This window comes from Siniperca chuatsi, linkage group LG22, assembly GCF_020085105.1.
Source record: "Siniperca chuatsi isolate FFG_IHB_CAS linkage group LG22, ASM2008510v1, whole genome shotgun sequence".
NCBI classification, from domain to species: Eukaryota; Metazoa; Chordata; class Actinopteri; order Centrarchiformes; family Sinipercidae; genus Siniperca; species Siniperca chuatsi.
Genome location: NC_058063.1, coordinates 2,806,884 through 2,822,088, shown reverse-complemented (window position 1 = coordinate 2,822,088; position 15,205 = coordinate 2,806,884). Strand labels below are relative to the sequence as shown.

General features: G+C 40.6%; 1 protein-coding gene across 9 annotated transcripts in view; it reads right to left on the bottom strand.

The window, feature by feature from the left end:
• Positions 1-15,205, bottom strand: part of LOC122870523 (PC-esterase domain-containing protein 1A-like) — a 40,532-nt gene that overhangs the window by 13,520 nt on the left and 11,807 nt on the right. For all 9 annotated transcript variants that reach the window (XM_044184772.1, XM_044184773.1, XM_044184771.1 and 6 more), the window contains 4 exons: positions 10,694-10,844; positions 8,380-8,632; positions 7,462-7,539; positions 7,210-7,293 (listed from right to left, as the gene is read on the bottom strand). In XM_044184772.1, coding sequence (XP_044040707.1) covers positions 7,210-7,293; positions 7,462-7,539; positions 8,380-8,632; positions 10,694-10,844 — 566 coding nt within the window. The remainder of the gene's footprint in view (positions 1-7,209; positions 7,294-7,461; positions 7,540-8,379; positions 8,633-10,693; positions 10,845-15,205) is intronic.

Here is a 15,205-nt window from a genome sequence, read left to right as displayed (position 1 = left end):
GAAGCCTGAAGGTGCTGCCAATGCCTCCCACCCAGAAGCATGTTGCTGGACTGGGCATCTAACAGCCTGCTTCTCTAACCTTTAGGCCATTGAACCTCTGAAGCTCACGAGTCTGTCTACGCAGACACAGGCCTCCAGACACTTCATAGCTGGTTTCTTTTGCTCAGACATTCACTGAACTGTGGGACTTTGTAAAGACTAGTATGTAACTCTCTAAATCACATGCAATCAGGCGTACGCAGCGGTGGATCCCAACCACGTTTTGAAGACGTCTCAAGAAGACATTCTTTAGAGTTTCTGATTCAAATATGCAAGTCCATTACTTTGACATAATTCGTTAGCTTAGATGAAAATGGCTGAAAAGCGTTTGAACTGACCACCGGATGTCACCGTTCGCTCTGTCTAATTTCTAGAAAGTAGACTACATGGAAAACAAAATACATAATGCAGGTGTGTCTCTTTATGTACCAGAAGCATTAAGTTAGTGTCTAAGTGTAGCTAAAAAGTATATTCAAACCAGAGATTTAAGGTTGATATAATTTGAAGAGAACAATGAAAAATAAATTGTGTGGAACCACAGACAGACGAGACAGCTAGAAAGGTTGAAAGGTCAAGCGTTACTCAGCCGGCTATTTATTATGTGCCAGTTAATAAAACTCTACTTTTTTACTTTTAGTATAGACAATAGCACAAACTCCTAAACCTGCTATATATTTTAAAATTGGAAAGTCTATTGCAGCAAGTGTGTGGAAGCAGGCAATGTCTAAAGTTTTGAAGAGAATAATAAAGAAAAGGTGGGAATAGTATAAGTGTTCATCAAGCCCAGTTACTCTCTAGGCATACATGAATTCCACTGCAGGCAGACGCATGACCTCCGGAGTGGTGACCAGCCGTCTGCGCCGGCACCAGCGCCGTCTGCTGTTCACTGCTCCGCCTTTCATCCACATACAAGACAATAACCGCACTCTTTAGGTTGAAGTTACAATATACTGTATACTTATTATTCATCGCCTTGTGTACACACAAACAGAAAGCATACATTAAGGCATTTAAAAACAAAGACACAAATCAGTCTTTTCATATATCTAATCCCTAATGCAGCATTTCTGAACTGGAATTAAATTATTAAATGATATTTCATGAATTAACTTCATATAATTACTGTCTGAAGAGCTCCCACAAAACATAATGCAAGGTTTACAACTCTTCTTGATTAAATCCAAAAATAAATGGTCCCCAATCCTTTTCAAAACATAACTGTTTTTTCCTTTTAATATACAAGTAACCTGTTCTAATGGAAGACTTACGAGCATCTGCCTTGCTCATTGTTCAATACTGAGTTTGTCTTTTTCCAAAAATAGTGCAATCAGTCTTTTGCCATGCAAACAATCAAACCTCTATTATTCTTTCCCTCTTAGAAAAATAGTGTTGTTCTTGATATAAAATAAATAAAAACTTTTCCACTCTTACCTCTTCCCAAAAGTTGTATTTTTCTGCATCACCAAACCCAGTTTGACAATGTCCCCTTCACCTATGTACATCTAGAGCATAAATGCATTATATTGATTTAATATGATTGGAGTGACATTTGTTCAAATCACATTTTGTTTTTAAGATGACTTTTTGGGCATTTTGGCTTTATTTGATAGTCACAGTAAAGAGACACAGGGACGGCAAGGAGAGAGAGAGCGAGAGATGCAGCACCGTTGTGGTGAGCTGATTCCCAGTCCTTCACTGTTCTATCAGTTTCTAAGTCTTCTTCAGTTCTTCTTAGACTGTCCTTAGTCACCATTCTTTCCAGAATAGATTTTTGGGGTTAAATTAGTACCTTTTAATTTTACCACAATGTATTCCTGAGTTAGATACTCTGAGTAAGATATTTGAAGATACTCACTTAATATCTGAGTAAGATATTTAAAAAAAAAAAAAAAAAAATTCCTTCCTACAGGCTTTTGGGGGAGGCTGAAGATGGCTGCCAGAGGCCGCAAGTGGTGTAAAAACTTAAAGTCACATAAAACAGAAGTTAGAGAGTCTTTAGCAGCAGTGGGATGACGTATTTCAGAGTGAAACAGCTGAGTTACTAGAGGGATTTAAATCAAATCCTACAGATTTGATTGGATTGCTCAATAGAGGGCGTGGCTCAGTGAATACAACGCAATATGGAGCTGTGGAGAGATATAAAGCTGCAGAGGACTGTTGGCTTCATGCACACATTGACACAGGATTAGAACTTTGAAAATGTATTTTTAATTTCACTTCAACAAGTTCAAGACAGAAAAGAGTGATTCCGGATCATCAAACAACATGCTTCAAAAGCTGAGGGCACTTCGCAAGATGGGTGAGACGAAAACTGCTTTAGAAAGTTACGTAGAAAAACGAGATTGTTTGAAAGCTGAACTCAGCTCAGTTTTCTTAAAATCCTTTTTTTGACAGAAATCACTGGGCCAGTTATCCCAAAACTTAGTCAGGATCATCTACGGACTTCACTGGTCTTACATTGTTTAAGAAATTTCAAGAAACGAGCATCAAAACGCTCGCAATCTGCTTGGACCCCGATCATATTTAACATTGGGATGTCAAAGTGAAAACAGATCTCTACAGAGTCATCTAAATTGATTACACATTTAAATTACAACATAAATGATTGCGTAAGTATTCACCCCCTTTAACAGGACACACCATCGTCACTGGAGCAGCCAGATGGTTTTAAAAGTCACATCATGAATGGAGATTACCTGGGGCGAATACTTTTTCTAGGCACTGTAAATATGGGCAGAAGTAAGCTTAAGCAATTAGATCCCATTTTTTCAAGTTACTTTTTTACTTTCCTTGACTTTAATGGTTGGTGGAATGCATTTCCACACATTTTTACAGTGTGGTAAGTGAGCACAGTTTAATCAGGAGACAACCATAAAGCACCGTTGATTAAATGTAGGGCACCAAAGTTGGACATTTTCTAATTCTACACGTAGTACGACTTTAAACCTAAGGTCATGTTTATTTGTTGTTGACTCAAGTACAAAGTAGTTACTGCACATACCAACATATTCACAAAGGGTAATACACAGACAGCCTTGTAGCACTATCTTTGTGGGGACCCGCCCTTGACATAATTCATTCCCTAGCCCCTTTCCCCCAGTTGTCCCAGCTTACTCTTGAGGTAAGTTAACCTGAAACTGGTAATTTGCACTGGATGTTACTGTGAATTAGTGGAACGTTTACTTAATACATGTCTAACGAACAATTTGAAGCAAATCAATTAACCTGAATTTAGATTGTCACATAACTTTAGTTGCGAGTGTTTTAATTGGATGTCACTTGATTACAACATTACTTTTAATAAGCTAATGTTAAGTTACCTACACGTGATTGCATAGTCAAAAACTACTATTGCTGCTTCTTTTTTTTGGCCTATTAAGGAATTATACCAAACAAGAAATTCGAAAATCTGCGATTCGATTCTCAGGGCGGGTGCGTCTGTGCATAACAGCTTACAGATAGACTAATTCCCCACACATCGTTCCTTTGATTTATGTACTGCTACCGACAGCGCTGTGCGAGACATGACTGTTGAAATTGATAAAGGCACTTTTATTTGCTACAATATGTTTATTTCTTTCAGTCCTTGTGCCTCCGCCACGCCTGCTACACACAGCATAAACTATAAGTACAAGTCTTGACTACTTTAGACAGCTGATTTTACATTGTCTGTCTTCAAAAGGACAACAAAAAAAACATTTTTTAAAGACTCATCTATATTTTTAGTGTTGCTCCCTTGTTCCATTTTCTCCTACAGATGATACAATAGTATTGTAAACATGAGAAACTGAGCCGCCCTTTACAGTTAACCTTATATTTTTCATTACCTGAAGCATTTATTACACTAATTTATTTTCCTCCCATCATCAGCGTGGATCATTAGTGAGAGCTGCAGAGACCTTGGGAAGCAACCTCAGCTGCTGGACACCCGTGTCTGTCGGTTTGGCTGGGTGGACTATGGTGGAAAGGCCTTCTCCCCTTCTTTTCACAGTCCCTGCGAGGAAGAGCAGCACTGGATGTCCTCATCTACTGTGGCGGCTACAACATGGGGAGGTCAGCAGCGTCAAGCTGGTCAACATGATGGAGGACCTGCACCAGCTTCACCTCCAGCACCCTGGAGGTGCTGGTCTGTGACCCAAAAGGTGCCGGTGGAAGGCTGGTGCCAATCCAGTGAAGCTCAACAAGGCCAGGAAATTTTCAACAGTGTTATAGTTATGTTTGTTCGTAGCTTAAATGGTATGATTGAGCACCCTCACATTAGACATGACAGTCCTGGGCTATTTTTGAAAGATGTTTATTTTACACCTAGAGGAAATGATTTTTTTTTTTTTTTTTTTTTTTTTAAAGTACAGTAGCTAACTGCCTTAAAGACCACCTCCAAACGCAGTGAACTGCTTACAGTTGGAAGTGTCACTGCTTTTGAATTTGGCCTTTAGGACCCATTTTGTTACACCTAAATATAGCCCTGACCGTCATGGCTAATGGTGAGTTTATTTTTTTTATATTCATTATGGTTGTTAAAAAATAACATCTGTAGCCATAACACTGTTGCCACCTCTGCTCTTCCTCATCCCTGCAATCCCACTTACCTGCACACTGAGTAGTTATGAATCCCCCTAGGAGGTATCATTTATTTCCAATGTTGCAAACTGAGGCCTTCCTCAGGCAAATACACAGGTACTGTGAGGCAAAAAGAAACAATCAGCTGATCGAATGCATCTGAGGCAAATAGGTGAATTCGATCAGCCATGTTTTTGTTTCCTTTTGCCTCACTATACAGTATTGGCCTCACAATACCTGTGCAATACCCACAAGAGCTTCTCAGAGATCGCAAATGAATGCCACCTCCTAGGGGGCTTCAAAACTATTCAGTGTGCAGATAATTGTTTTCACAAGAGTAGTTTCTCAGTGAATGTTCCTCATTTGTCTTAAAGAAGTGTCCAAACAAAACCAGCACATGAAAAGAAAGTAGAAAGGCAGAAAAGCAGAAAGTAAAAAATAACTAAGATCAATGCAAAATGTTAACCGATAAATACCATCTTAATATTTTCATTTATAATTATTAACTATTTGTTAAAAGTTTAGATCACCACTGTATTTCCAATTAACATAGCTTTTAAGAATGTGCTTTTACTGTCATTCATCAGTTTCCTAAGTATATTTAGTCTGATCCATTTTATAACAAATGTACCACTACACAACAGTTTAATTAAAATCCCATCTTGCATTCATGAAAACATCAATATTAAAAGGTTGCAAGTTGTTTTGTATGACTTAAGTACACTTGAAATAAATGAAAAGATGTCTAACAGTAATTATAATGACAGGACATGGGGATAAGAACCCAGTGGCATACTTTGGCAAATCTTAATGTCTTGTGAAACAAGTGGTGCACATCACATTGGCCTAGGTGTAACTTCCTCAAGCATCTGTCATAACCCGGCCCTCAGGCCATGACCAAAACGGGGGGAAAAGAAACAGAATGCCAATAAACACAAGATATTTATTGTAATAAAGAAAATAAACTGAACTGTAACTTAGGATATAATGTCTGTTAGTAAAATCAGTAGTGTTCATGTGGATAGTGTAGGATAAGGAGTTCTGAAGTAAAATGCTAAGCAAAGCAATAGGGTGCAGGCGCTGACAGGGAAGAGAGCGAGCCACGCTGGAAGCTGGGACTTTTATATCCTGTAGGGCACTGCGCCCAGGTGCTCCAGATCTGGTTAACTGAAACCAGATCTGCAATCGGCTCTCTGGCACCTCAAAAGACAACATGGGTAGACACAGTTACTGACGAAGCACACACACGTCGACTAAACAGGGGCCATCACACAACCTGATACTACTAATCTAACCTTACCTAACTCAGGAACCTCGCCCTACAGCCCAGCTACCTGTCTTCACCGCCAGCAGCCCTAACCGGCATGCGAACGGCACCCGCCCCAAGCAACGAGTGCTCTGCTAAGCTTGGCTGTCCGCACCAAGCGCCGCTCCCCAGAAGAGCGTACCCACCTTAACTCTCTTTTTCCAACACTTCATAGGCCGTCCCTCCAGTCCTCATTAGGCACAGGTGCAGCCACTTATTCTAATCAGTGTCTACAGCAGCTCCCCTCTCTGACCACAGTTACAGTACCTACCCAAGTCTAGCATTAACGTTACATTGTCCGTATGGTAAGTTTAACGCTAACATTGCATAACGTTAGCTAATTAACAAGGTGGACCTTTAATTTCCAACCTCACACAGACGCCATTTGTTCCAAAGTATTATCACCCTAAATTCTAACACTTCTCTATTACGTTTTGACTTTGGTGCATGCCAGTTTAATAACTGTTGCTAACATACGCTCCCGTTAAATTAGCATCGTTAGCACAGCTGGGCGTCTTGCTCGAAGGCTAACCCAAGGCTTATTCATTAGCTAGCTAATTAGCTAACAAACCATGTATGATGAGCGCAGACACCGATAGCTGCTAATTATTGATAACGTATATAAAAATACTAGAATTTCACTCACCGAAAAAACTGGAGCACAGGCTTCTTTGGCAGTCTGTTGGTACAATTAACTGCACAGCAAGCCATATTATTCTTCAGATATTTTCATGAAAATGTCTCCGAAAGGCACAAACATGGCCGAGAGGTCAAGTTCTGTGACTGAGGTGACGGGTGGCTAGCAGACGGCAGTTAGCGGTGACGGCACCGGCTGTCACTCAAAGCGGCCACGCCTTTAATTATGCAGAACTTTAAGCCTTAATATAAATTTAAATGGGTGAGTTATAAAAAAATTAAATAAATAAAAATCACCCCCACAGTTGTCATGAAGGGGGAAATTAACTATTGAGACCAAAACGTTTTTTGTACCAGGCTGTAAACATGTTTATTTCTGCTGTAAATTTAGGCATTTTAACATGGGGATCTATCAGGATTGACTCCCTTCTGGAGCCAGCCTCAAGTGGCCATTCGATGAACTGCATTTTTTGGCACTTCTGGATTGGCTTCATTTTTCAGCCCCAGAGGTTGCTGCTTGGACTTAACCCAAAAACTTGTGGGGTCAAAAATTTTGACCCTATAAGTATAGTGGGCTCCTGGTTTTTTGACCCCACCAATATAGTAAAACAAGCCCCCCCACACACACAAATTGTAAGACCAACAGGAGGACAGAGAGGGTTTTTTACCTGAGTTTGGTGGAACCAGCTGAAATCTGTCTGATCTGAAGTGACTCTGCTGGTATTGGATCAGGCCACATCTCTGGAGTGGTACTGAAATACAGACAGCATGAGAATAAGATGTATGTATGAATATGTATATAGGTCCAAACAGTCACGACCGGCTGACTTTATTAAAATTTAGAATATACTGTATTCTTCAGTGATTCAGTGAATCCTAACCTCTGAGTGACTGACAAGAGAAACTTTGATTTTACCAACCTGAGTCCAGCAGGGGCTTTGGACGGGGCCACTCAGGTCTGATATTGTGTCCATAGTCTTCTCGGTAACCCTGAAGCACTAAACATCGAGATATTATTAGCCCCTCTGCCATGGAATCGTTACATGCACACAGTTCATGCACCAAATGTATCATTTCCCATTTGATGGCCAAAATGGAAGATGTTCTATAGGTAGGTGAGGATGTCTGAGCATTTGCCCTTTTTCTGGACATACTGTAAAATTGCATAAAGACAGTCCAACAGAGCACAACTGGCTACTGTACTGTAATAGACTAATAGAGTTAATAAAACTGTTGTATGGTACCACGCTCAGAAAGGATGTTTTGGAAATTTACGTATGACAAGGAAAGTCAGTTGAGCAAGTCTTGCAAATGCTGTCTGGGTCCTACATCTTACCTCCTGATAGCAGTTAGATATTCAATACTGCATGCTTTCATAGGCCTGCTCATTTTGCCAACAAAATGAAGCATATCTTCAAAATACAGTAGTTATTAACTTCAGCTAACCTTTGATTTCAGAAAACTGTTTAAAGTATTGAGTTTTCCCACACAGTGTGCTATGGGTGTAAAAGCCTCTCAAACAGTATTTATGTCCAGAGATATGAAAACTTTCCACTGAAACCCAGGGTGGTAATATTAATGTTCACTGCCAATACATGAATGAAGCCTATGTTATGTGACATGCATACTTATATATGCATTAGTTCAGGGGTAGGTGTTCTTATTGACGACCACTGCAGTATTGCTCAGATAGTCAGCACAGTAAATAGGGAGTCAATAAACTGCATCATAAGAGCGGTGAAGCAGTCACTGGATTGAACTATGTTCCATTTGAAATCAAAAAGGCAATAACACGTCAGCGCTCTGTATATTAGTCTAACAGCTGTGTATGCACTGACTTTGTCCTGGAGGGGAGGGCGAGTCATGCAGGTCTACTCCCCAGGCGTCAGCGGCATGCTGCAGCAGCAGGCTGCTGATGTGTCGATGGGCCAGTGCGTCCCAGTGGACGCCGTCTGGCATGCGGTGCTGCAGGCTGAGGCGGAAGTGAAAGTGCAGGTCGAGGACGTCCAAGCCGTAGGCGTCCGCCAGCCGACCGCTGTAGAAGTTGGCTTCAATTATGTCATTACGCAGCGTGGGACCCAAGTGGCTCACCTATTGTGATTGAATGATGGTAACAGGTGATTCAACCTACACCCGGTTCATGAACAAATTTACATTTGCTGTCTCATCCCTCTTAAGTTAAATTTCATCAAAATATGTCACTTGAGTCTTGACAATCAGTGACCGAGAAAAAAAAAAAAAAAAAAAAAAAGAGACAAAGACCTTATTTTAAATCCTTTAGGTGCTTTCCATCCATTTTCAGTTTGCACATAGAAAACCTGAGTGGAATCACCTAAAATTCACAAGAGTCAAAATATTGCTATCTATCTATCTATCTATCTCTTGGCTTGAAGGTGGAAAACTTGATGTATATATAAAAGCAAAATGCGACAAAGTGCAATGGAAACAGACAAAAACAGATCTGTGTGGATTTGGTATGGTTTTTCATCATTTGAAGTTTGACTGCTGTTTATCTTGAACTAACTCCTAATGTTCACATTACAGCAGTAGATGGAACCGTGCATTAATTTGCATTCTCTTTGCCCATTTTCTGGACATTCAGTTAAAATGTGCGCTAAATTTGGATGGAAACCTGGCTTATTGGCTCGTGTTTTCTGTTCAACATGGAATTCAAAATGTTAATTTTTTAAGTATTTAATGATATCTATTTGGTGTCCAAAGCTTACTAAATTTGACAAAGCATATGAACCAGAAAAACCTCAGACCTAAATATCTTGGAGCAAAGGTGGCAAGTCCAGTTTACTCTGCAAAGAGCCCTCACAACTGTTTTAAAGACATCTGTAGCTGGAAGTTGAATTCACCACCAGCGTACTGCCGGTGCTTTCATACCTTACCTGTTTGGTTCGGTTAAAATTTACCCTGGTTCGGTTAGTGCAGTATGAAAGCTGTCAATCGAACCCTGGTGCGGACTGAGGCCGCTTGAAAAGGAGGGTCTCAGTCTGCTTCCAAGCGGACTCTGGTGTGGTTTGTGTTGTGAAAACAGACCAACCACAGGATTTTTTGAGAGTAGAGCTGTGATTTTAGCATGAATTCAAAAGCTAAATGACTATTAAATCCCTCTGCTGATTGCAAACTGTTCAGGAAGCGATCTGTATAATATATTTATGTAAGTCATTTGGTTACCATGGTAACACATGAAAGTCAGCATGTGAGTACGCAGATTTCCCCTGATCAGACAGTCAAAAGCAGTGTGTTTTGCTTGTATCCCATTCTGTGTACTTTAGAGCTTCACTACTGTAAGTCCATTAATAAGTGTGATAAGTAAGCACACAGTACAACTGCTGTATAGGACACCTCTTTCTGTCCTTTCTTAACCTGTTTGTCATTGTTCATAACATGTACCAATGTTTACCATGTTCATCTTTAGCATGTTAGCATGCTAACATTTGCTAATTAGCACTAAACACAAGGTTCAGCTGTGGCTAAGGGAAATGTCATTAGTTTTGCAAGTATCTGGTTATAAACTAAAGTGCTAAACAAATTAAAATTTTTACCCGATGATGCTGCTGGATGAAAAGTTTTGAAGGATCTTTATTTAGGAACCTTGAATACCTGTAGCAAATTAATGGCAATCCATCCAACCCACTCTCTCGAGGCATAGATACACTGACTCACTGAAACCACAGCATCTGTTTAAGCGGTACTGCAGTATTGTGGTCTATCAGCAGCACACAGATTGTGATTTATATTGTGTATGCATGTGGTCAGCGTACAAAATAATGGTGATACAAAAAAGGTTAACACCTCTCATTCAGCAGCCAAAAACTCATTAATTCAGTCAAGGCCAGTTGTCCAGTGTTATCTTGACAGATAACTCCACGTCAAAACCCACAGTTTTGAGAAAGTTGCTATTGTCTCTCAGATAAAGATCAAAGGTCCAAGCCAATGTGAGAACCTGACCGAAAGGCAGGAACATTTTGAGAAGCCAATCTCTTCTTATCCTTTATCTCTGCAGCTCTTTTAATTCCACAATGCAAATATGCAGCTTCTCATTTCCCTGTTCTCTGGCTGAAGGGGCTAATACGTGAAATCAGCTGGTGTGGCGTTTGGTTGGAATAAAAACCTGCAGGCCTATAGCCAAGAGATACTCACTTCAGGGACCAAGAATCCACCCTTGATCTTCTTGCCAAGCGGCATGGCCAGACTCCACAGGATGAAACAATCGTGACAAACGATGGTTGTAATCTGATTAAAGAACTTGTGGAGGTTCTCTTTGTACTGTTCAAGACACCCCAGGCCGTACCTGACATATAAAACATTTAGAAAACAAAAACAGTGTAAATTAAGCCGCAATACCTAGATTGGCATTATTAGAAATGTCTTATTATGTTAATTTCTATTTAGTAACCCGAATTGGGAGGTCCAGTTCCCCTGCCATGCTGTCCCTGTCACTGCTAACTCCACAGTGGACTCGTTAACAAAGACGCCAGCCTCGTGCCATGTTTGTCACGGGGTGCTTTACATTTAGCTGACCCGCTTCCTCTAATTTGTCTTGTAATGGATTGTTGTGAATTGTTTTGTTATTCTCAGTGACAAAAACAAGCACTTTTAGTGGACGTACTTTGATGGGCGCATTTGTCCGCACCATTTCGCAGCTGCCGGCTGAAGCGAAGAGACAGAATATTTTGGTCAATTAAGGGATTATTATGACCAAACCAGAGTTGGTGATTGAACAGTGCAAAGACTAACAAAGACTGTTCTGGTTGGTTTGAATTTGTTTAGTTAATTCAATTTTTTATTTTATTCTTTTTAATTAATTTATTTTTTTAAATATAGCGCCAATTCATAACAGAAGTTCTCATTGCACTTTTTCTATAGAGCAGGTCTAGACTGTACTCTTTTCCTATTTCTTGTCAGTACATGTGCCGCAGCATTCTGGATCAACTGGAGAGTCTTAAGGGACTTATTCGGGCAGTCGGATAATAAGGAATTGCAGTAGTCCAGCATAGAAGTAACAAATGCATGGACTAGTTTTTCAGCATCATTTTGAGACAGGATGTGCCTGATTTTTTTACATAGGTGAAAGAAGGCAGTCCTTGAAGTTTGTTTCATGTGGGAGTTAAAGGATAAATCCTGATAAAAGATAACTCAGAGGTTCCTTACGGTGCTGCTGGAGGCCAGGGCAATGCCATCTAGAGCAACTATATCTTTGGCAACATATTGGCGATGATGAACTATAACAGGGCTGATAATGTTGGCCATGCTGATGTATCGACCCAGCTCTAAATAGCATTGTTGTGATTTCGATTTTCCATAATGTTGTGCAGCGCTCAGTCCTGCCTGTTGCAGGGATAAGTAAATAAGAATAAAAGTCTGTAGCCATGCTAGAAACTCTTTCATGCTGTGCTTAGGCACAGTGGTGCTTTAAACTAATGCTAACATCAGCATGCTAAAATGCTCACAATGACACTATTTACATGCTGCCACCTCTTACAAATCCAGCTATGGAGAAACATTATCTTTCATTTAGAATCGTGTTTGTGTCCCCCCTGATGAATGTAAGTCCAATCATTTTGCTCTGATTTGGTCTCCACCATCTCCTGAGAAAAATATCTGGCTCTTTAGCTACTAAATGCGCCACTATGTTCACCGCTACTCTGTCTGTCAGTGGTGAGAGTCAACCAAAACAGTAAAGTTGTAGACAGCTAGCTGACACTGCTTGACACTGATCTGAAACTTACTATAAAGCTCAGAGGGGAGCTGCAAATTCAGGTGATAATTCTCTGTAGGTTCATCACTTCGAGCAATTCTTTTCACATTGTTATTTTATACATTATAAAAATATAGCCACTTTAAGCCATCAATTGATTAAAAAAAATAAATAAATACTTCCCAGCTCATTTTCTGACCGTTTCAACTGATTGACTTAAAAAAAAATAAAAAACAAAAGGATTAAGTTGACCAAATTTGACCAAAATGTATACATTTGATCTCAGGACTGACAAAATTCTTAAATGGAGAGACACCTGAACCCTAATCCCTAGGCACTGTGAGATTTGGCTGATGTGAGGCATCCATATTGTTTTTTTTGTTTGTTTTTTATAAAAACCACCAAGTCAGATATATTAGAGCATTCAGAAATATCTGACTTTCCCCAGTTGTAAATAAAACTTGAATGTTGACATGACTGGCACATATGCTAACTCCCACATGAAATTAATGAGGCATTAAGTACGTCACAGTAGGTAGTGAATGAAGTGAAAGAGCTTTAATTTCATTCAGCTTTAGTCTATCATTATCTATGCACACTCTGCTCTGGTGCTCAACATATAGTTCAATTAATTCCTCTTCTTAGGCAGAAGAGGGATTTTTTCTGGAGCAGGAATGTGTGTTAGGACAGGAGAACACAAGGATAGAGCTGCTACTTTATTTTTTCTCCGATGGCAGCTGCTTGAGGGATTTCACTCTGTACATGTACTCTGTACATAATTAATCACACACTCATCTCACTCTGAGCCAAGAACAAGACACAAATTTAATGAAATCCACACGCAACAAATGAGTGGAGGACCAGGATGGGCAGAGGCAGACAGGCGTGTCGGAGCGAGAAAGAAAATCTTGTTTCATCATGATAACATGAAACATACAGTACCTCTCAAGAGATCACTCATTTTCAATGCAGACACTGTAGAGTAGCTCTTTTTAGTCTGCAGAAATGTGTGTAATTTCTGTGGAGGCTGAAGCAGTGAGACAAGAGACAGCTCCGGGTGTTCTGCTGTTTTAGGAGCTTCTGGAGATATAGAAGACAGGGAATGAATAGTCTATAGGTAGAGCAGTGTTTCCCACAGGTATATTTAACGACCCATTTTAGCATTTTTAAATGTTATCCATCTGAGAGAACGATGGCATCAAACTAGTAGAGAATCTCCCTTCGCTTTACCCCTCCCGTGCAGTCTACTGACAATCGCACATGCAGAGAGAGCGTCTCCTGTTCAATGTAGGCCTACTTATGCAGTTTAGTAAAAGCTTGTGAGTGCACCTGTTGGTGCCGATGTCATTCGGTACTACGTTGGTTTCAATCGTTTCGATAAGCGGCGTCATTAACAACAAGCCTCCTCCACATCACCAAGCTGCAGTGAAAACAGAATAGCGGTGGAAAAAAAATAAAAAAATAAAATCCTAAAAATGCGAGTTGAGTTTTTTGGGCGACTTTATAAATACGTACTGCTGACGAGGAAAGTCAACACAGCAGACCGATACAGGGAGAGAGAAACAGAAAGAGGCCGGGCAAGCCGGTGTGTGTGTGGAGAGACTAGAAGTGTAGGCGTGGGGGGAGAACTGAAGGGAAAAGCAAGGAGCAGTTTGAGTGAGTGCGTGCGTGCACACACACACACACACACACACACACACACACACACACACGAACACAGCAGTTACACAAAATGACTTATGAGTTGAAATGAATTCATTAGACAGCAGCTAACACAAGACCTCAGCTGGTGAGAAACAACCAGAGTTGTGCCTTTACACAACAAATTTTATGTAAAAGGGAATTTTTACAAGTAAACCGAGGAATCAACCATGGGGTCCTGCATCTACCCCAATGCAGCTAACTTGTACATGGGAAATTTATAGTTTTTAAATCATGGTGCTCTCATGTCAGCACCGTGGTGAAGAAAGCCCGTCAGTTTGACTTGTGGTTAAACGTGCGGCGGTAGGGGACACGGGTAAAGGTGGCTCTGTATACTGATATTATATTTTACTTTCTTGCTCTGGTGAACATCATTCACACTCGACCAGGCCTGCTAAAAAGAAGAAAAGGTGGTGCAAGCCAAATGAACAAGACGTCTCCCAAGCTAATGTTGATGAAACTAGCCAAAACCAAGCCGATCTTCCCGCCACGACCTCGCCAAGCTAATCCAGCACTACTCCTGATTAAGTATGCTCAGACCCACTACTTCCTAATGACTTGGAAAACCTACGGGCGGGTACCGTTTTACGCCCGGTTAACAAAACGTCAGAATCCATCAAATCAACCATTTATGTGCAAATCCAGCGCATTACAAAGATGGAAATGTCACTCTCCCACCACAGTGACAAGCTTGTCCTGTTAAAGATCACTGAAATCGCAGAATGAGAAGCCATTGGGTAAAGTGGATGAACTGGAAAACTGATCTTGCCGTTCAAACTTGAAGATAGTGGGAAACCCTGAGAAGATGGAAGGATCAGACCCGGTAAAATTTATGACCACTTTTTTCACTTCAGTGTTTGATGCAGACTTTCTCGCCGCCACTTTTACGAGCCAGGGCACACTGACTTGGCAGAGCGACCTAGAGCTTTCATCGTCTGGTTCCACTATTACCAGCAGAAAGAACATGTGATGGCCAAAAGACACCAAGACCTGACTTTCTGCAGTCACAAGTTTCTGCTGTTCCCTGACCTCAGCACAAGCCTTGCCAGAAGACATGCAGACTTCCACAACGTGAAAGGGAGAAAAATGTTCGATTTAGCCTGCTTCAAATGGAAGCTACATCATTGTAGGGCTGTAGTCAACCAAAGACAATCTTGGTCTACCTCCTCTTCAACCAATTGATTGGGTGAAGAGTAGGCAGAATTGAAATTTTCTAGGCAGGGCTGTGCCACATCCAATCAATTTCAGCAAAC